General features: G+C 38.5%; 1 protein-coding gene across 5 annotated transcripts; it reads right to left on the reverse strand.

Annotated features, from left to right (window-relative positions):
• Window positions 1-203: 203 nt before the first annotated feature.
• Window positions 204-11,760, reverse strand: LOC104884410 (ubiquitin-like domain-containing protein CIP73). 5 transcript variants are annotated; one of them, XR_002038970.3, is made up of 19 exons: window positions 11,402-11,760; window positions 11,056-11,190; window positions 9,971-10,088; window positions 9,549-9,629; window positions 9,289-9,407; window positions 9,101-9,181; window positions 7,109-7,276; window positions 6,921-6,990; window positions 6,672-6,826; window positions 5,068-5,232; window positions 4,907-4,978; window positions 4,397-4,523; window positions 3,975-4,295; window positions 3,766-3,908; window positions 3,128-3,295; window positions 2,384-3,007; window positions 1,579-1,728; window positions 561-763; window positions 204-472 (listed from the first exon to the last, which is right to left on the reverse strand). XR_002038970.3 is itself a non-coding variant. In XM_019247593.3 (18 exons), the coding sequence occupies exons 2-18, from the start codon at window positions 11,182-11,184 to the stop codon at window positions 689-691; spliced, it is 2,784 nt and encodes a 927-aa protein (XP_019103138.1). In that variant the 5' UTR covers window positions 11,185-11,190; window positions 11,402-11,759; the 3' UTR covers window positions 204-688. The 5 variants fall into 5 exon arrangements, 1 of the variants encoding a protein (XP_019103138.1); XR_002038969.3 differs by having other exon boundaries at window positions 567-763; window positions 9,531-9,629; window positions 11,402-11,759; XR_002038968.3 differs by having other exon boundaries at window positions 9,531-9,629; window positions 11,402-11,759.
• Window positions 11,761-20,836: the final 9,076 nt, after the last annotated feature.

Raw genomic sequence — 20,836 nt, forward strand, 5'->3', positions numbered from 1 at the left:
AAAAAAAACGAGGAACAAAGTCTGACAATGTGGATTTTCAAGTTAGTCCATAGATTGAGGAAGCCAAACCCAAATGTTAACCAGAACATAGCTTTAAAATGCCGAACACCAGTCACCCTTAAGCTGGCGTAATTCATTCTGTTTGCTCAATAGATGCCTTCATCTAGAAGAGCACGAAAAAAAAGCACCCAGAAGCTCCAAAATAGTAGTAACTGAAATTACACATATAATGGGACAATGTAGAAAAAGTTGGCCTGAAGATCAAGTCAGAAGCCAATAACTAATCAGACATAACTAACAAGTAATAGCTACCACCTCAAAACTCAAGTACAGTCTGCTATGAGATATCTTAAAATGTTTTGCAGCAAAATAATCATAGTAACATTTCACAGTGATGCAAAATGAAAAGCATTTGTATAATCAATCAGCTCTGACGTAGAATTTGCCTCAGCGCAAGCTCATTCACCAACAACTGATGCCAAAGAAAACACTTTAGCATTAGCTAGCACTCAAAGATGTACAAGTGATCTATCAATAGTTGCATAGATATAATTTTTTACCCGCACTTGTATGAGGTTTTATACAGCTTTTTTCAAGTAATAGTCAGTTATGGCACCAGAGACATTTCAGTAGCCAGAAATTCACATCACCGCTTGGTGAAGAGGTAGACCACAATTCATTGTATGACTTAAGAATTGCCACCTGAAGGAGGATTTTCCTGAAGAAAATTTCCCAGATCGCTGCGAAGCATCTCTACAAATTGCTGCAAAGGCAGATAGTGTAGGTAAGCAGAACGAAAAAAGGAAACAGAGAATAAAGTTCATTACTGAATACAAGGCAACTAGCGATGGAGCCCTATCTATTTCAATTAAGCCAATGCAATCTGATTTTTCACAATCATACAATCTCATTCCAAGGGTGTTCTTTAAAAAGGGCAAACAGGAAGCTTTGAGGGTCTTCATCATGCAGCAAGCCAGCAACTAGTGTAAATGATACAAGGTTCAGCTTTAGACATCGTTGTCTGCTTTTCACAGTGCAAATTTTGATTGGATATTTGTAATTATTAATCAAAAAGTCTTCAATTTTGTGCAGGCAATGCAAATGATTGTCATGAAAGTATATGCCTCAGAAATTAGACAGAAAACATACCTTCAAAGATCGATCTTAAATTAATTTAAAAGATGAAATTCAAAAAAAAATAAATAGCAATTGACTATGAAAAGAGTAGGATGAAACATCATCTATGAAAGTTGAAATGGCAAGACAGGATAGAAAGAATACTACATATCTAAATGAATAGAATATAGCCTGTGCATTAAGATCGCCAAGCGCACAGCCGCACAGGTAATAAGGCACTAATAGTAAGAGATGTTTAGCAGGTGGCAGCAGAGGAAAGCCAGGTGGGTGGAATTGCAAGGTATGATCCACCGCCACCCCTTAAACTAGTTAATAGTGGTTTGCTACAGCTTGTTAAATTTCTTTTGAGCCTTTGAAGAAATCACAAAGAATTACCCCTAGTCTAAATAGGTCCAAGTCCAACTGGTTCCCAAAAGAAGCTCAGAATAACATTATACTCACATCAACAAGTTCTTGATTGCTAGATAAGCCATCTATAAATTCCCCTTCAGCAGTTCCAGTGCGTTCAGCAGCATTTTCAACCATAGCACGAAATATATCTTGAGATGGACTACAAAGTGCAATCCTTTGAGCCACCTCCTGGATGTTATTCTGGTAGGAATCAAAAAGGAAAATGCACAATAATGACTTCACGAAAAGGAGAATAGGAAGCAGCCAGAAACACACACGTAGACAAGATGCCAGCACTATGTAACAAAAAATCATAATAAATGAACATTCGATTAGGATAAAGCACTCTAGAGAAAAATAAGCATGAATCCGGCATCACTGAATTCCCCAATTCTACAGAGCAATGAGTTGTGTTCAAAAGTCTCTAGATTGGTAGAGTTCTATGCCATCATTATGTAAAACAGATATAGGAAAACGAAAAAAAAAGGATAGAAAAAAAGAACTAGAGTTAAAAACACTTTGCATGGCAGAACACAGCAAAAGGAAGATAAAAATTCAGGTAAACTATTCAAAGTAGGCATACATTGTATGGAGTTATGGATTTCCAGAGCAAATGACAAACTAATCACCACGCGAAAAGTGTCACTAAGATATACTAGTACGAGAATTCTATGGCGTATTTTATATTCGATGAATCACTGTCCTCAGGAAAAGAACAAAACCTGCCTGTCACAGATATATAAGTCCACAGAACAATTAGCTTCCTTGGGAACAAAGCTTCTAATTCATAATCACTTGCAAGATACAATCTACTCACGACATGACAACATGTATTAGCACTTCACAGATGACTAACCTGAGAAATCAGACCCAATAAATTGTCTTCTAAGCTTCTACCATCCAACTGCGGCAGCAGTTCAGGTATCATGCTTCGTAGCTGTTCATTCTGAGCTGAGCTACCGCCAAAAACTTGTGAAACAACAGGCATCATTTGCTGAAACATAGTTGAAAAATCAAGAGTGCCATCTCCACCTGTTCCCATACCCTCAAACATATTCCTAAATTCTTCTCTATCTACTTGTTGAGCAAGTTGGTTAACTGTGTTTCTCATTGCTGGGTTTTGCGTGAACTGTTGTAACATATTCCTCAGAACATCAGGGGAACCAACCCCAGTCTGCTGAGCAACCCCAGACAGAAGTCCATTTAAAGCAGGACTCTGAAGAAGCTGCGACATTGTACCCGTTACATCTAACTGCCCATCCGAACCTTGTGCAATTGCTCGCGTATCTGCCACAGACTGCCCAACTCCTAGCCCAGTTTGCCCACTACCAGGATTGATTATATTACCAGCGGTGCTTCGAGATGCAAGCGACTGCAAAATCTGCTGGCCGGCAATTTTAGCTTGTTGACTCTGATCAGCACTACTAGAAGGTCCAGCTTCACCACTCACTGGCTGCACCTTGGATTGCTGACTTCTTCTCTGATGAAAGCAATGACAAATTAGTGCCGGCAAGATATCCCATCTTTCTGGGTAGGCTACATGAAGAGAGAGTTCTAAGAGGTGGAAGAGGGAGGGTGAACACAAGAACAAATACTTCACCTTGGGCTGCAGACCTCCACCTAAACCAAGTGGAATTTCTCTGGCACCAGTAGACTTGTCAGCAACTTCTCCACTCCCAAGGCTCGACGAGGGTTCCGCCAAGCAAACAGATCCCTGATTTGACTTGGAAGAATCACTTTGAGCATTCGCCTTCCTTTCAGTTAAATCCTAATACATACAACACGACAACTTTGATAAAAGCTTAAAAAACCATCTCAGAAATTTACACTACAGAAAGCCAGCAGAGCATCAAAAGAGGCTCTCCTGTCTAAATTAGACAATAGGAATCGGATATGAAGAGCCTTAACCATACAAAGGCAAGATATCAACAAGGATATAAAGAAATGCACACACAAAGACACAGACATAGACAGACACACACACACACATGCACGCACGCGCACTCGCACACCACACCACACCACGCCACACGAACACCCCCCATGCCCCGCCCGCGCCCACCCTCACGCACTCGCACACACACAACCTAAATAGAAAGACCAAGTGCACGCATGAAGATAGGACCGCGTCATTACTATGCATTAGACGAAAGTCTAAAGATGCTCCAATTGAGTATCTTGAAGAAAACAATAAATCAATAATAGAAAACAGAAAAATGGGGTCAAGAATCAAGATACCTCTTGGACATGTTGTCTAGGCACATGTGATTCGCATGCTTCCCCACTACTCTCAAAATGCATGCTGCTAGACAAATTAATTGCACCAGCACTACCTCCACCAGTTCCAGTAGAGCTTGGAACTACAGGATGCTCCTGCTCCCCTGGAAAAATCAGCTTCGTGAGCTTGATTTGATACAAAACAGTAGGACTAAATATAAGAGAGTTACCAGGAGTCTGGTTATCCGTGCGCATGTTTTCAAGCAAATTTCTGATCCGAGAATTTACTTGAGAAATAACTGATGATAGTGCAGCAGCATCAGGTGGCTGGGAGGTGGAAACATCACCAATAGGTTGCGACGTATTAGGAACTGGGGAAACAGCAATAGTTGCAGTACGAGATGGTACAGCAGCAGCAATGACATTCCTCACCGGAACCCGAGCTGCACCAGAATCACCGGATGCAGTAACACCATTGCGCTCTCCCTGTGCACCTTCTCCACCAGCAGCTCTTGCACCTGTGGCAGAGACCATGGGAGCAAGTGACGTCCCTGATCACGTGTAAAATGCAATTTTGTATTACCAACAGCAATAAGTACTACAGCAGACCAAAACCTGATATGTAACCTTTTAAATAATAGATTCTCCTTACCAGCATGTATGTGAATGTTTATATTCCTTGGAGCACTTCCAATTATCCCAACAGGAACTGAGCTTCCCGTATTTGGTGCAGGAACTGCAGGAGTGTTGAAGAGAGGGCTAGTCTGATGGGGGAAAGGCTGCAAATCAAGAATAGAAAAGACAGTTTCAACACGTGAGATAGAATACACAAACAGTCCTGCCAGCATACAGATATAAAATTCCAGGCAATGCTAAAAGGATGGATCCAAACAGTTCAGATAGGTAGAATGATAAACCATCAAACTGTAGTCGCATTGTCCAGAAAACAAAACCAAAGGGCAGCTAAAACTCAACTACCTAGAGATAGTGGAAGACCTTCGAAACAAATAGTCCCACCTGAGGAATTCTTTACAAGCATAAAGTACCCAAACATGTATAAGCTTACTACCGGCATTTTAAAAACAAATCAATCTTCAAATGTCAGTTACAAATACAGGGTTACTGCCCCAACTACACCTAGCTATTTAAAGAAGCATCTAACCTGGACCATTATAGGATTAGGTCCTGATGGTGATATATAGACTGAATGACCAGCATTAACCACTGCCTCTGCCTGCAAAACATATCAGGAAAATTGAGGATACCGCACTCTGTCAATTAATTCATAAGATGAGCTAAGTAGTTAGGGATAGGAGCACATACAGGAGACTGCCCCATTCGCAACATCAATATGGTCCGACCAAGCTCTAGCGAAAGAGCACCCAAATGTTGCATCGCAAGACCTACTTGTACTGCTTCACTCTGGATCTGGCTCCTCACAGAAGTTTGAGTTGAGGCAGCCTCTTGCTCCATGCGTCCTGCAATGTGCTAAAGTGCATACAATTGCAACTAAACTGTATCAGGTAAAAAGTTCTGAGTCATACACAGAAAAGGCTAGTCTTTCGTATCTATCATGATTAATTTTCCAGAAGTGCAAATACAACAGAAACATAATAAACAGTAATTCTAGAAGAGGGAAAAACAGAAATGGCATTAATATAAATATACTTCCTCCGTTTCTTTTTACTTGCAACACTTTCCTTTTAGGGAAATGTCACAATATTTGCAACCAAGTCCAAAATTGAAACTATTCTATAACAAGATGCCACATTTACCCCTACTTAGTTAACTAATTCTAACATTTAGTCATCAATAAGCCCATCCCCTCATTAGTTCTCACTCTCTCTCCTCACACCCTCTAAGCCCCTGCCAACTCCCAACCCCAACCTAACCACCACCATTACCACCACTCCCCTCCCACCACCCTCCATCACCACTCTCAACCACCACGACTAGTTTTCCGGCTACTTCCTCCATTTTTCCAGCCCCCTCTTTTCTGACGAGTTCCTTCATCTTTTCCGACGAGGGGATAATTAGTCGGGTTAAGTATTTGTATTTGCTTGATTAGCTTTATTGATTAAATGGGTTAAATGTCCATTTCATTACTCTCTCCTATTTCTTAGATTCCGTGCAAACCTGAAGTGACTTGACACACTAAAAGATGATAGTAGTATAAAGGAAGAAGATGATGAATTTTGATTGATAACAATTGAAATAACAGAAAACAACGATAGATTATCAATTTTCGAGTGACTTGACACAATCCCAAAGCTAACCACTAAAATAAACTCTCAAATATTTTCTTCATACCTTCTTCTCTCCCTAATCTCCTTTATTTATAGTGTATTTGCCTTATTCCCCAAGCTAACTAGTGTATATTACTAAAATACCCCTGTACCTAGGCTGGTCTATTACACCATGCCAAAGAACATCCAATGGCATGCATTGCCATTTCACCAAAACTAGGTTAGCCTATGCATCACAATTTCTCAACAAGAGAACAAAACAGCAGACCACATCAAGATAATTCAGAGTTTTAGCCCCTCCAGAATTGCTAAAACTATACAATTATGGTCAACAAAAAAAGGAAGAAGGCCAAAAATTATATTGACAAAATTTTCACTCTAGGAGAACACAATACTAGAATTTGCTCACAGCCTCACACTATGATCAAATCTGACATATGGAAGCCTTTCAAAATGTTATGAAGAAAGTGATGTAAATGATATACAAAAAGAGATATAATCCCACCCAAGCACCACTCCATCACCATATCAAGCCTTGCGATCAAGGACATGATAGTAAACCACAATCATTACTCAATTTCGTCCACATTAACCCAATACACATCACTAATCTACATTCAACACTCAATAAAAAGCAATATCGGCAAATATCAGAGAAAAATAGATCTAAAGTAAGCTTACAGAAAGTGCTGCAACAGCTGGACCACTAAGAAGCCGTTGTGCATGTCTTAAAACAATGCTGAGTGCTTCAGGTGTAGGCAATCCTCGGGAAGTTGAGGGCAACTCAGTAGCTGATTGATCTGTCGTGCCACTTGGCGACGGAGAGGACTGATGACCTATAATCAAGATGAAATGAGGTTCAGAGAGCTAGCAAGGGGAAAAAACGGTGAAACAAAGAGAAAAAGATCAGCCAATGGTGTATAAACTCACCAATTTGTGACAGCACCCCCTCCATACGACTCATGAACTCAGTGAGTGTAGTAAGTGAATCTGGAATTGGCTGATACAACAATAATAAAATATATTTATATATATATATAAATAGCATGTGGAATGAAAGGCAAAATAGTGAGAGACAAACACACAAAGAACTGTGATGCAAATGGACAAATCAGTACCATATTTACTGATGGTGGAGGGATAGATATTCCTGCTAAGGGACCATGAAATGGTTGACTTAAGAATGGCTGCCCAAACTGTGGGAGATTAGCTTGGTTTTGACTCCCATTGCCACCACGACCTTGCTCTGTCTCATTTCCTTGAGGAATTGGACCAGAAGGATTTGCCTAACCAAAAATATAAAAGAGAAACAATCAATAAACTTCTTATATAGATTTTGCATCATGACATCACAAATAAATTCCATTCTAATTTGCATGTCAGTCACATCCCTGAATTTCGCACATAATAGAGGTATAGAGAAACAACATTTACTTTTCTTATAAACGCATTAAACACAAGGCTAATTACCACTGCAATAAAACAGAGAGCAAAAGCCTGGAGTACTCAAGAGTCCAGAACATGACCTAGGGCAGTGCAAGTCTTTTATTGTATCTTCCACAGATCACTAATAATGGACTGAACCATTTTCTGTTTCATTAATAGTTGCACCATACATCATTTTGGCCTCTTCTTCACATCAAGCCAGTGCAAAGATGCTCATAAATACAGGGATACCCAACTGAAAACCTCGAATAAGACATAAGTAAACAGAACTAAAAAAAAATAGCAAAAAGCCCCTAACTGGGGTGCTATCTTAAGCCCTCAGAACTATTCAATCACCTCTGCACCTCTTATTTACTGTCTCTAGAGTAGCACCCAAACCTGATTTATTCCAAACAAAAACCGCCTCTGCACCTCTTATTTACTGTCTCCCAAGTAGCACCCAAAGCTGATTTCCTCCAACTCACCTTCAGTTTTAGTGTGAAATTCCTAATTCGCTGCTAATTACAGCAAGAACTAGCCTTAAAAAAATTGAAAAATCAACCCTATCCGATTCCCCTACCCCTCTCTCTCTCTCTCTCTCTCTCTCTCACACTCTCCCCCCTCTCCCTCCCTCCCTCCCTCCCTCTCTCCCTCTCCTTTGCTCTCTCTCTACCACTCTCTCTCTCTCTCTCTCAATCTCTCTCTCAACATAATGATAATTGTCAACCAATTTGAGATGGCTTGCACGAGTCCCAGTTGCAAGAGAAGTGGGATCATGTTTCAACATAAAAGTTCTTCCACCTCACAAATATTCAAACTATGACAATTAAATCTCTAGTTCAAGAATTTGCATGTGGTCGCTGGCAATCTAAACAACTCAGCTTAACATTCAACTGAAATGATGATATTTTCCCAACTGAGCCTTGATACCAATGACTTGTTCTTATATGATCTACAGTTCTGCTCTAATCATCATAAGAATCATCTCCAAAGATGTACATAAAAGGTATCTCCTTGCTGTCTTTTTAATATACCTCCTTAATAGTTGTAAACAAAGAAAAATATATCATCTCCAAAGACAGGTAAAATTGTGGGTTTTGCCTACCCACCTAGACTCAACCCATGCCCTTGATATGGTTATTTGGAGTGGATTGAAAATACTAAGCCATTCAACCTTCTAACTAGGAAGGGTGAAAGCATGCTTAAAGAACGGTAAGTAACAGGATATGGAAGACCAATATATTACACCCTTCCTTCTAAGCTAAAAGGCTTAAAAGCTACACTTTCCCATTTTTGCTCAATATCATATCTTCCAGATTCCCCACCTCATACACCATCCTAAAACCCAAAGCCCAAAGCAAATGGGTAATTTACTTAGAGATGGATGGAGTATAATGATAGTTTGGACCAATACATCTAGGTATAATTAAGATATCTGATGTCACGTGGTATTTTATAGGTTTATTGATATCAATTCTCTGTCCACAAAAACAAAGGTTATAAGATTAAATTCTCGCTGAATAAGAAACATTATGGTAATACATACTTTTTTAAGCTATATTGAAATGCTTTGCCCGAATAATTCTTGATCCAAACCACCCAACATTCACAATCATGCTCAAAAAGTCTAAGCCTTCCCGTATTACAAGGATATAAAGGATCAAATAGGAAGAGATAGATCTTACAGGAGCAGTATTTGGACCACCAAAAGCAGCATTTGTGGTTTGATTACCAACACCCAATGAATTTAAAACTGCTCCAATGACCTACAACAGAAAAGAGCGAATTTCTTCCTTTAGAATTGCCAACAAAAAATTATACCATGCAATGCCAATCACGATATACATTCCAGTATTAATAGGAACTTACGCACCCGACTAAGATCAGTAACACCTCCTTCACCTTGATCCCCAACATTGAGGGTCCCAAGAACTACACTGTGGGAAATTTGCCCAATACGGTTGCGAGGAACAGCAGCGTTGCCATCAGTTCCTTATAATTCACCAAAAAAGAAAAAAAAATTATTACATAGGTCAAACGTTTCAAATTGTTTCACTCTTGTCAAGTAGAGGAAGAATGCTAATGTAAGGTGCAGCATTGAGTAACCATCCGAACCTTGAGTACTACTATTACCAGAGGTACCAGTACCAGATGAAGTTTGTGGCTGGGTTGGTTGCCTCTCGACTAGGTGCAAGGTGTCACCATTTTCCACATCTAAAAAGTGTTAAGGTAACGACCTCAATAGAAGTCATAGTACATGAAGTTAGAAGCATTAGCTAAATTTTGAATACAGCACCACTGTACGGAGATAGAATTCTTCAACACCTGCCTTGCAAGTGATGACAAACAGAGAAGGAAAAAAAGCATCATGTAATGGTAAACATCAAGCAGGGTAAAAACAGAGAGATCTCAGACGGCTCTAATTGTCTCCAAGTTGAAACAACACTGCATATAGATCTATCTAGACAACAACTGAAGCAACATCTCAAATGGATCCTGCTGCTGAAAAGTGAATCGAGTTCATGGAAAGTTAAGAATATACACTTGCAGGATACGATACTCAGAGAGTAAGTGCTCATCCTTTAGAACCTTTCCCCTGAAAATCAGCCGTTGCTGCCCCACAGGTACACCAACTTGATCAGCAATTTTTTCTTTGAATGATGATACACACATCTGGAATTTCATTATCACAGATGTATTAGGGTTTTGATAAAAAATCATAATAACTTGATACATTAAGGTACTAACTTACATATATAACCAGGAAGCATTGATGTTTCATTCATATGTGGAAGTAGAACAATAGCCAGTCTAGTCAATTTAGAGAGACAATGGAATAAATTAATTATATGAAACCACTCATCGACCAAGTCAAGAACTTCAAAATCAATATTGTTAATATATACTCCGTATAAACTACAACCTACGAGCCTAATGACCTTACTTGAAAAAACTTCACTGACAAATACTTAAGAAAGCAAATTTATCCAAGCCACAGGTAAACCGTCCAATCATCTAGATTACACTAAGGGGTCGTTTGGTTCAAGATATGGAATGAAAAGGGAATGGAAACAAATAAAGGAGGGAAATGGTAATAAAAATGGTTACATTTATTGGGTGTTTGGTTCAAGCCATGGAATGGAAACCATTACCACCAACTAATGGATTTTGTTACTTGAGGGGGAGGGGAGGTAACATATTGGGGGAGTCCATTACCACCAAGTAATGGTAATGGAATGGTGAAGGGTTGAACCAAACATGAGGAAAGGAAATTGGTAATTGATTCCATTTCTTGGACCCTAAATATAGTGAACCAAACGAGCTCTAAGTTCTAGGACGATAAAGATTATGATCATTACAAACAATGCCTTTGTAAACCGTCCATTCAATTTAATTATCAATATTACAAACTTAGAGGCTTGACCTGTCAAACCCTTTAATCAAGAACTTCGCCTTAATGTTAACAAAGGAAACCAAATTCGTTTCATTCGTTCATTTAAGGGGGTATTTCCAAACCCGCATCTTGAACAACTTATAAATAAGTTGCAAAATCTCATGAAACCCACATTAGCACCACAAATACAAGGTTCATCAAACGAATGTAAAATAAGCAACAATTTCGATGTACTAAGACACTTACATTCTTGTCGACACGGAAATTATAGATTTGAGAGTCCAAAGTCTTGATATTGAGCTCCAAACTTGAGTCTGCAACTGAAGCAGAAGCATCACTGGTGCTGGCACCCTCCGCAGAATGCTGCTCCGCCATCACAATCTACAACAAAAACCGCAGTGCGCAACGATTAATCAATAAACACAAATTATGCAATCAAAAACATATATCCTCACCAAGCAAATGAAGCAAACGACAAGTTTCAGTCACAACCCACTATATTAAACAACAAAAAATTGAATTTCAAAATTAAGTGGAAGAATCAAGTTTTCGATCTCATAAAGTTTCTATGTAAAATTAATGGTAAAGAAACCTTCGAATTTCTGGGAAGATTCAAATTTCCGATCTCGTCGAAAACCTTAATTTGCGCGCAATCCTTATTCTGCCACCCTTCTTATCTCTTCTTCAAATTGGGGGAAGTCGAAAGGTGAATTGATGATGGAAAACGGAAATGGTTTGTGATAATTCGTCAACTTTTTTGTGGAAAAAATGGATGGATGAATCCAGAGAGAGAAAGAGAGTTGTAAAATGTAAATTTTGAGGGTTAGAGACAACAAGGGTTATAGTCTTTTTTTTATTTTTATTTTTTTAACCCGGAAAATAAACAATTAGGGAGAATTTCAAGAGAGGGGCCACCCAAAGGGCACCCTTAATGATGATTGAAAAAATAAGATCAAGTACTTGATCTTATTTGGGTGCTTAACTATGAGTAGAATAAAGATTCTAGGTTGATTGGGGAAAAAAATTGCATTGGATGAGTGAATGGTGATCAGGCGTGGTTGGGCTCCACCAGTATAATCTGCCAAGTCACTTTTTTTTTTTCCTCTCTTGCCATTTAAACGACGCTGTTTCAATGCCAAAAATTTTGAGGCAATACTCCTTTGTCATGAATGGAAGGAGGGGTTGCACGCCATTTGGCATACCATAAATAGTTATTAAAATGTAATTGTAGTAAAATTTGCAATATTTATTTTTAAAAAATACAAAGTAAAAAATATAAAAAAAATCAATGATTCTATTTTTTTCGCGCTCTATAAATAGAGATCCATTTTGCTATATTTCGGACAAATATTTTTTTCAGCTATTTACTAATTTCCTCTAATTTTTCTTATTTTTTATCAATTAGTAATGAATATTTCAAATTATTAAAAAGTAAATAATAAACATATTGTATAATGGTGGTGGGGTGATGAAAGAGAAAAAAATAGTTGGGTAGGGTAAAAAAGTAGTTGGGTAGGCAAAAGTAGTTGGGATTTTTTTTTTGGTTCATTGTTAAGAAGAAAGTGGGAAAAAATTGTGGGATGTAATGTTTTAGAGAGAGAAAGTTATAAAGAGAGTGGGATGATCTTATTTTTCAACCATCAATAATGATGCTCTAAAGCATCCTTTCGGATGATAAAAAAAAAAGCAGGGTGCCGAAGAATCAAACCAATACGTCATATTCGAAGAAAAATGCCCCCGATGAGCCATCCAATTCGCCGCCATATTACCTTCCCTAACCCCATGATTGATACGTACATCGTCAAACTCCTTTAGATCTTCCCCTGCATCCAAAATAAGCGAGTGAATAGCCCAAGGGATTTTCCAAATCCTTTTAATAGCCTGGATAACACTCAGATTATCCTCTTCAATTACCAAAATTTTAATTCCAAGAGAAATAGCACTTTTAATGCCTTCTCTTAGTCCCCAAGGTTCAGCAACTAAAATAGAAAAGTGAGGACTAAGAGAATTAGCACCACACAATTTCAAATCACCCTTCTCATCTCTAATAACAAATCCAAAAGAGGTGGCCCTATCCTACAATTTCGAACCATCAAAATTAAGTTTAAAATAAGGAGGGGGCACCCAAAAAATAATTTTCCTACACAACTTATTAGCTAAAGCTGATCATTTTGGCCCGACCCGCAGGCTCGACCCGGTCCGGTTTTAGGCCGGATTTTGGGCAGAATTTGTCGGCCCGAATTTTTTTGTCTTTGGTCGGCCTTTGGGCAAGCCAAAAATGACTTTTTAGTCTATTTTTGTCCCAGGGCGTTTTTGGCCCGAAAAACCCGCTAATTTTGGCCGAAAATAGCGGGCTTTGTGCACAAAACTCGGCCCGAATTTAGGCCCAGCCCGTTTAATGGGCAATATTTTATTAGCCCTACAGGGAGGAGAAAGAGGACTAATAGCCAAGTCATCATCAATCCCTACACCATCTAGCTTATCTACATATGCTCGAACCATGCTACTAACTTTAGAAGGAGAAAGGGAGTCCTGCCTAAAAGTATTTCCATTTCGAGCATATCAGATAAACCACCATGCTAAAGCAACCTTAGCAATTTGATCCAAAGAGATGACTCTAAAAGACTTGCTAAGTAATCTTTAAAAGACATATCACCCTGAATAGGGGGGATAGACCACTCACACATTCTAGCCAAATCTTCGAAAACATCAACACTAAAAGGACAGAACAAAAAAAGATGAGATAAATCTTTCGTTTTTAACCTTTTTTTTGTAGGAAGCCATTATTGCAGATTTTCCACAAGAAGAATTTAATCTTTGGGGGGGCTTTAAGACGCCAAATCCAAATAGATAGATCAGGAGAGGGAGCATCCAAACCATATCCCTAAAGTAAAGAGACACCCAATTTTACAGAATAACAACCATCATGGGAGAGGGCCCAAACCAGTTTATCCTCCATATTATGCCTATGGATGAAAATAGTTAGGATAGCTTCAATAAAGGACATAGGAAGAAACAAATGAAGCCGCGATTTATCCCATTGTCTCTCTTGATTTATGAAATAGTCAATTGTTAGGTTTTCACTTCCCCCCACCACGGAGCAAACTTCACTAAGTGGATATTGAAATACCCAATTATCATACCAAAATGAAATTTTCTCCCCCCTTCCTACTATCCAACATAGTACTTTTTTAAACGAGTTTCTCAAGGCCATCAATTTTCTCCACTGCCAAGAAACATTGGCTTTAACTTTATAGTCAAATAAACTTTCTTCTTTTAGATATTTTTAGAAACAAGCTTTACCCAGAGATTCTAAGGATTCATAAGGATTTCCCACAGTAATTTAAACTGTAGCGCCACATTATTGACTTTGGCTCTCCTAAGGCCTAAACCACCAAAGTGTTTTGGTCTACAAACTTTCTCCCATGCTATCAGATTAGGAGCTTTAGAATCAACAGGTTTATTCCAAAAGAAGTTCCTATAACATTTATATAGCGATTCCAAAATAGATTTAGGCAATGCAAAACATTGCATTTGATAATTTGCCTTTGTTGCTAGATTGGATTGAATACGAATTGTACGGCCAGCTTGGGACAAGGAATTGACCTTCCACTTAGACAGTTGAGAATGAACCTTTTCTTGAATATCTCCAAACGTTGAGTTCGTAACTTTACTGTCTATAACCAGGCAGCCTAAATACTCTCCTAACGAAAATGACTCCCCCATCTGAAGAATGTTCGCAAATGAGACAATTAAACCAGACGTAGTATTATGAGAACACTGATATGCAAATCTATCAAAATTGACTAATTGCCCAGACATACTACAGTATTTATCCAGGATGTTTCTAATAATAGTGCAGTGGTCCAATCCAAAAATCCTAGACATACATCTGGTTCCTTGGACCCACAATAAAAGATATGAGTTCCCTAACCAATCCCTTCTAATACTTAGAGGGATTTAGTAAGAGTATGGAATGCTATTCTAGCTCTCAGTGATACATATGCTCTAAGCATCCTGGATTTTGGTAAGGAGTTGCCTCCTTGTGCTGATTCTTCTGTCCTTTCTAATCTCTCTCCTCTGCCATATGTTCAAAAAGAAAATATTATTTCTTGCTTTTTTAGTTTCCTCAAACACATTATCCAACAACATCACATCACACCATTATAAAAATGAGACCCATTCCCCCCTCCCCCCTTTTCAACATATCAATTCAGAACCCTCCATCCCCTTATATTTTCTCTCTCATTAAAAAACGTAACAAAAAACAACATGGTCTCCCTTTTTCTATTCGAGGAGAGAGACCAAACACTTGCTTCGTACTTCCCACCCGACATTCAACAGGGGGTTTATCATCACCCCCCCCAAAAAAAAACTTTCCAACTTCGAGAAATGTTATTATGTCTCAAGCTTCATTAATTATGAGGAGGACTCGACCACATCTCACGTTCCCATAAGTATGGCTAAATAGGTTTGGGTATTACAAAACGGATACAATTGGGAATTGGTTTCGGGTCCATCCATGGGTAGTGAGGGAAATCATCCTCACTCCGGAGAACACCCCGTCGACTTTTCAGAATATGATAATGGTGTACCCCGAGGAGTCAGGAAGACTAGTTCCAGCACACTTACCATACATATTGGATGTGAAAAAATTATCGAGTCTCATATGCATCATTCTTCAATGGTGTACCAAGCAAATGATAGGAGACTTTTAGACGAGGTGATTTCATGGGAACTCCAATTCCTCTCCGACCATGTAACCGTGCTATTGCAAGAGCGAAAGCACTATCAATTACAAAGAATTGTCTCGTGGTGCAAGCATGAAGCGAAAATTGACAATGTCAAATGGCTCCGCCTAACGAAAGTGTGTAATCAAATCAGTCTAAAGCTAGCATGGGGTCACTCAGAAACATATGGGGGAAGGATGTCGGGGATAAAGACAAAGATATACTGCGAGATCCTTTACAGTTCAAAGGCGCAAGGCATGGTGATGTTCGATTTCGGTACCCATCCGGAAGTACTAGTGGAGTATGAGTCTCCCCTCCCCCAAACCCAGGAACATCGGTACTACTATGGAATGCTAAGGGAGTCGCTCGTCAAGAATTTCAGTGGAACATTAGACACCTCATTTGTGATCATAACCCAATTATTATAATCATTACCGAAACTAATGTATCTTGTGCGAGTATCTGTGATTGTGAATAGCATGATATTCAATTCTTTTAAGACTGTGGAGCCAACGGGGTACACTCGAGGTATCCTTATGTTATGGAGTGAAGGACATTCACTCCTTCACCACCATAACTAAGTAGCCAAGAGCTATTCACGATGTAATTGAGGTTCATAATTCCCCCCCCCCTTTTTTTATTTTGGCTTTGTATGCTAATACTAAATATTATGGGCGTTTGGAAATGTGGAATAATTTGTCAAATACTAATCATAATGTTAACATCCCTTAGTTAGTTCTTGAGATTTCAATGAAGTAGTTCATTCTCAAGAAAAATTTGGTGGAAATAACGCTAAAGAGTATATGATGCGTGAATATAAAAAAAATATGAATGATTGTGGGTTGTATGACCTAGGCTTCATTGGGAGCAAATAAACTTGGTTTAATAAAAGAAAGAGAAATCCTATATTTTAGAGGGTGGATAGGTTTTGGGATTGCTCAACTTAATCCTTAAACTTTCCTGATGTGGTAGTTCATAATTTACCTACACTTTCATCTGACCAAAATCCTATTTTATTAAATTAGCATAAGCCCAACCCATCTATCCGTAAAAGTTTCTTTAGATTTGAGCCCATGTGGCTCGCAAATTCTGCATTTGATCCTTGGGTGAGAGAGCAATGGGCAGCGTATTTGCCTAGACTCACTAACAAACTTCACTCCCTTACTAGTGAAATCCCTTGCTAGGAAAAAGATAAAGATAAATTGTTTAAAAAGAAAAAAGTAATCTCCAAGCCTATATTAAAAGGAGCTCAGGAGGCGCTTGAAAATGATATGTGTATTTCCTTCTTGGTTGACCTTGAATTTAACCTTATGAAATATCTTAATACAATCCTTGATTAAGAAGTAGCCTATTATCATATTAGATCTAGAACTAATTGGATTATGAACGGAGACTGTAACACCCATTTTTTTCCACTTATCGGCCACTTTTAGAAGAAAATCTAGTTAAATTTTAATGGTAGAAGATGTAGCGGGTAATTGTATCATGGATCCTAATGGGATTAGTAACCTCATAGTTAACCATTATAATTCACTTTTTGCTTCGGAGCTTCAATCTCAACCTCCTAATATTATGTCTACTAAAAGTATCAATTATAGTGAAGTCCCTACAATGTTAGAAGTAAAAGAAGCGATTTTTTCAATTGGTGGCTCTAAGGCGCTGGGGGTGATGGCTTAAAGAAGAACTTTTGTCACTTCCCTTTTCATGCCTATTTCAATGAATTCTACTCTCATTTCCATCATTCCTAAAATAGATAATCCTTTGACATATGAATAATTGTAGACCTATAAGTGTAGTGAATACCTCCTACAAGATGGTTACACAAATCTTGGTCCAATGAATCCGCCCTCATCTTCAAAAAATAATCTCTCCAAAACAAAATAGTTTTATTCCAGGTAGAGGTTTGAAGGAGAAATTCATATAGCTTGAAATCCTTCACTCGGTGAATAAGAAAAAAGGTAAGAAAGGGTTTTTGGCTCTCAAACTTGATTTAGAGAAAGCATGTGATCTGTTTGAGTGACCTTTTATTGATCATTGTCTTAAATGCCTGAATTTCACATATGAGTCTATTAAGTTTACCATGAGTTGTGTGTTTGTTGGGATTACTTCTATTCTTGTCAATGGCAATCGCACCAATCCTTTTACTTAAACCATGGAAATTAGAGAAGGGGACCCTCCATGATGCGTGCTCCTTAAAAGCTAGGACTCAATTTAGAGTTAGGGGGGTAGCTAATCTGACAACTCCCTCTTCCATGAAATCAATTTTGAAAGCCTTCTTTGATCTTTCGGGACAAATAGGCAACAATTCTAAAAGCATGCATGCTTTATTTTTCTCCAAATCCTTGGCCATGAAGGATGAGTTCAAGCAAGAAATGACTATCTTAGTACTAATAAGGACTTAGGGACCTACCTTGATTTTCCTCTTTGTCATAGAAAAACCTCTAAAGAATAAACTTAGTTTTATTAGTGACAAGGTTGCAAAAAAGTTTCTTCTTGAAAACCTAAAAGTCTCAACAAAGAAGGACATATCATTCTCATATGCTCCACTCTCCAAGCCATTCCTAGGTACTTTAAGCACATGATAGATTTTCCTGTAGTCATTGCAAATAAATTGGATTCTATTTCTAGTAATTTGTTTTGGAATAGTAAGGTGACTAAGAAAAAAAATACATCCTTCGGTTGAAAAATATTTTTACAAAAAAATGAGTATAGAAGGGTTAGGTTTCCTTCTTAATAGAAACATTAACAAAAAAAAGTCTTGATAGACTTTGCTAGAATCTTGATAATAACACTATGTAGGCCTACAATATTATTAAAAAAAGAATATAAACAAAAGAATTAAAACTTTAAGTTTTAAGAGAGGCTCTCACATATGGAAAAGCATTGGCGTTGGGTGGGATACCTACATGAATAGCCTTGCTTGTAATATAGGGCGGGGTGATAAAATTAATTTTGGTATGACAATTGGCTTAATGATGATAGTTTAAGATGACTAATTCAGGATCCCTTTCTTAGAAATGAAGGAGATAGGCCCTTTAACTCTATTAAAGATGATGATATTACAAGCATCTCATCCATTAGTTTCCATCAAATTATAGTTCATAGAATTAGATCCATAAATTTCTCCCATAACCAAGACTCTACCAATTGTTTATGGACTCACCTTGGGGTGTTTAATTCAAAAAAGCTACATATTATATCTCAGATTCAAAAGACTTGTGGGATCAGACATGGAAACCTCCGAGGCACCCAAAACAACATTTCTTTCTTTGACAAAAATGTGTTGAGAATTAAACTAATAAAAACACTAATTACTTGAAATTAACACTAGTTAATAACTAATAAAGATTGAAGAAACTAAGCAAAATAAGGAAAGCAATAAAAAAACACCGAATAATGTTGGATAACTCAAGCACCGAGAGAAAAATCTCACCAAGCAAGCAACTTTGATTAATAGTAACAATGGATGATGATTACAAGCATTAATGGATGAGTTTAATGCACTTTTCTCTCTCCTCTTTCACTAAAACCTAGGAAGATCTAACTTTGTGTGAATAATATACTAAAACATAAAAGATGGGGTTTATATATTATAGGGGGAAAATACAATCCAAATCTCGAGATTAAATCTCAAACCTATCAAAAATCCCGAAGGACTTCTTGGACGAGCTTGAGAAACCTTGCCTCGGGAAGGCGTTAACCAAACAAAATGCCTCGAAGGCAAAACTATGCAGACTTTAGGCACTCGCCTTGGCTTGATAGGCACCCACCCGGGTAAAGCAGCCCGCTTTATTTGTAATGCAGCCTGCTCGGGGGATTGGCTCCCTAACTTACTGCCTCAAGCTTCGAGCACATCAACACTTAGACGCACAACCACTAGGGCACACTACTTCCCGCCTCGGGCTCTCTGTCCCGCTCGAGCTCATGGTTGCCCGTTCGGAGCCTAAGCCACTACTCGCGTTATTCGCTTGCTTCCTTTAATTTATGTTACCCCAATAGGCCTGTTTATTGGGGCGGGGCCCCAATAAAAACCCTCAATGAGCCCTTCTAAAACATACATGACCCGACCATTAATATAAACGGGGCGGGTCCTTAAAGGGTCAGGGAACAAGAGGGTTGGAATGGGTTGGGGCGGGTTCTTAAAGGGTCTTTAAAAAGTATTTTTTTTGAAACAAAAAAGCTTTTCTAAATGGTATGAGCTGGAACTCTGTCTCTTTCGTCTTTCCTACCATTCTAAACAAAAAGATTTTTTCCCCAATTTTTTTTCTCTCTCCTCCTCATTGATGTGGAAAATTCGTACATCTTATGGGATTTTTTTTCTCTCCTCTTCGAAATAACGGAATAGTTATGGATGATATGAATAGTTGTACTGTAAATACCTTCATACTATCCACATCCACATACCGGAGATGGTGGGGACGAAATAACGGAATAGTTACAGTACAACCCAATTTTTGGTGGATGAAGTTTTCTCTCTCCTCTACTTTTCATATGAATAGTTATGGATGATGAAGTTGAAATTTTGAATCAATTTTAGTATGGCAGTAAAGCTAGATTTTTATCAACTGGGTTGCATTATAATTCGTTATATTAAAGACATGTCTAATGAAGAAAGTAAAATGTAGGTGTAGCTTTATGGGCCAGGCCGGGCCGGATTGTAATGGGTCTGACCCGACCCAGCCCGTTAGTTAACACCCTTGACCCGGCCCGGCCCAACCCGTTAATATATTGACCCGGCCCGCCCCTGACCCGCCCCAATGAACAAGCCTATACCCCAACAATCTCCCACTTGGAGTTGGGGCAAACACGCTCACAAATCATCGAAGCAACAACATATAAACCCAAAAAACATCACCATCCAAACCGATTATCACCAAAGATGCCTACTCCCCCCATCTAGCAATGGATACCAATTGAGGTTCTACACAACCTCAATTTTTCATTGGGAACCACCTTAGTGAGGATGTCCGCCAGATTCTTCAAACCGACAATCTTCCTGAAAACCAAGACACCATCATCCACCAAACTCATAGTGTGTGGCGGTGCATTTTTATGTGCTTAGTTCGGTACTGAAACATAGGATTTTTATGCCAATTGAACCGCACTTTCGCTATCACTATGCAATACACAATTTTGTTGCTTCATACCAATTTCTTCACGGAAATTCTTCAAGCATTCCATCTCCTTTCCCGCCTCTGACATAGATACTTATACTGTGTAGTAGACATAGAGACACACTATTGGAGCTAAGACATCCAACTAATGGTCGTACCACCAGTAGTGAAAGCATACCCCGA

The sequence above is a fragment of the Beta vulgaris genome, chromosome 1 (genome assembly GCF_026745355.1).
Source record: "Beta vulgaris subsp. vulgaris cultivar EL10 chromosome 1, EL10.2, whole genome shotgun sequence".
Classification (NCBI taxonomy): Eukaryota; Viridiplantae; Streptophyta; class Magnoliopsida; order Caryophyllales; family Amaranthaceae; genus Beta; species Beta vulgaris.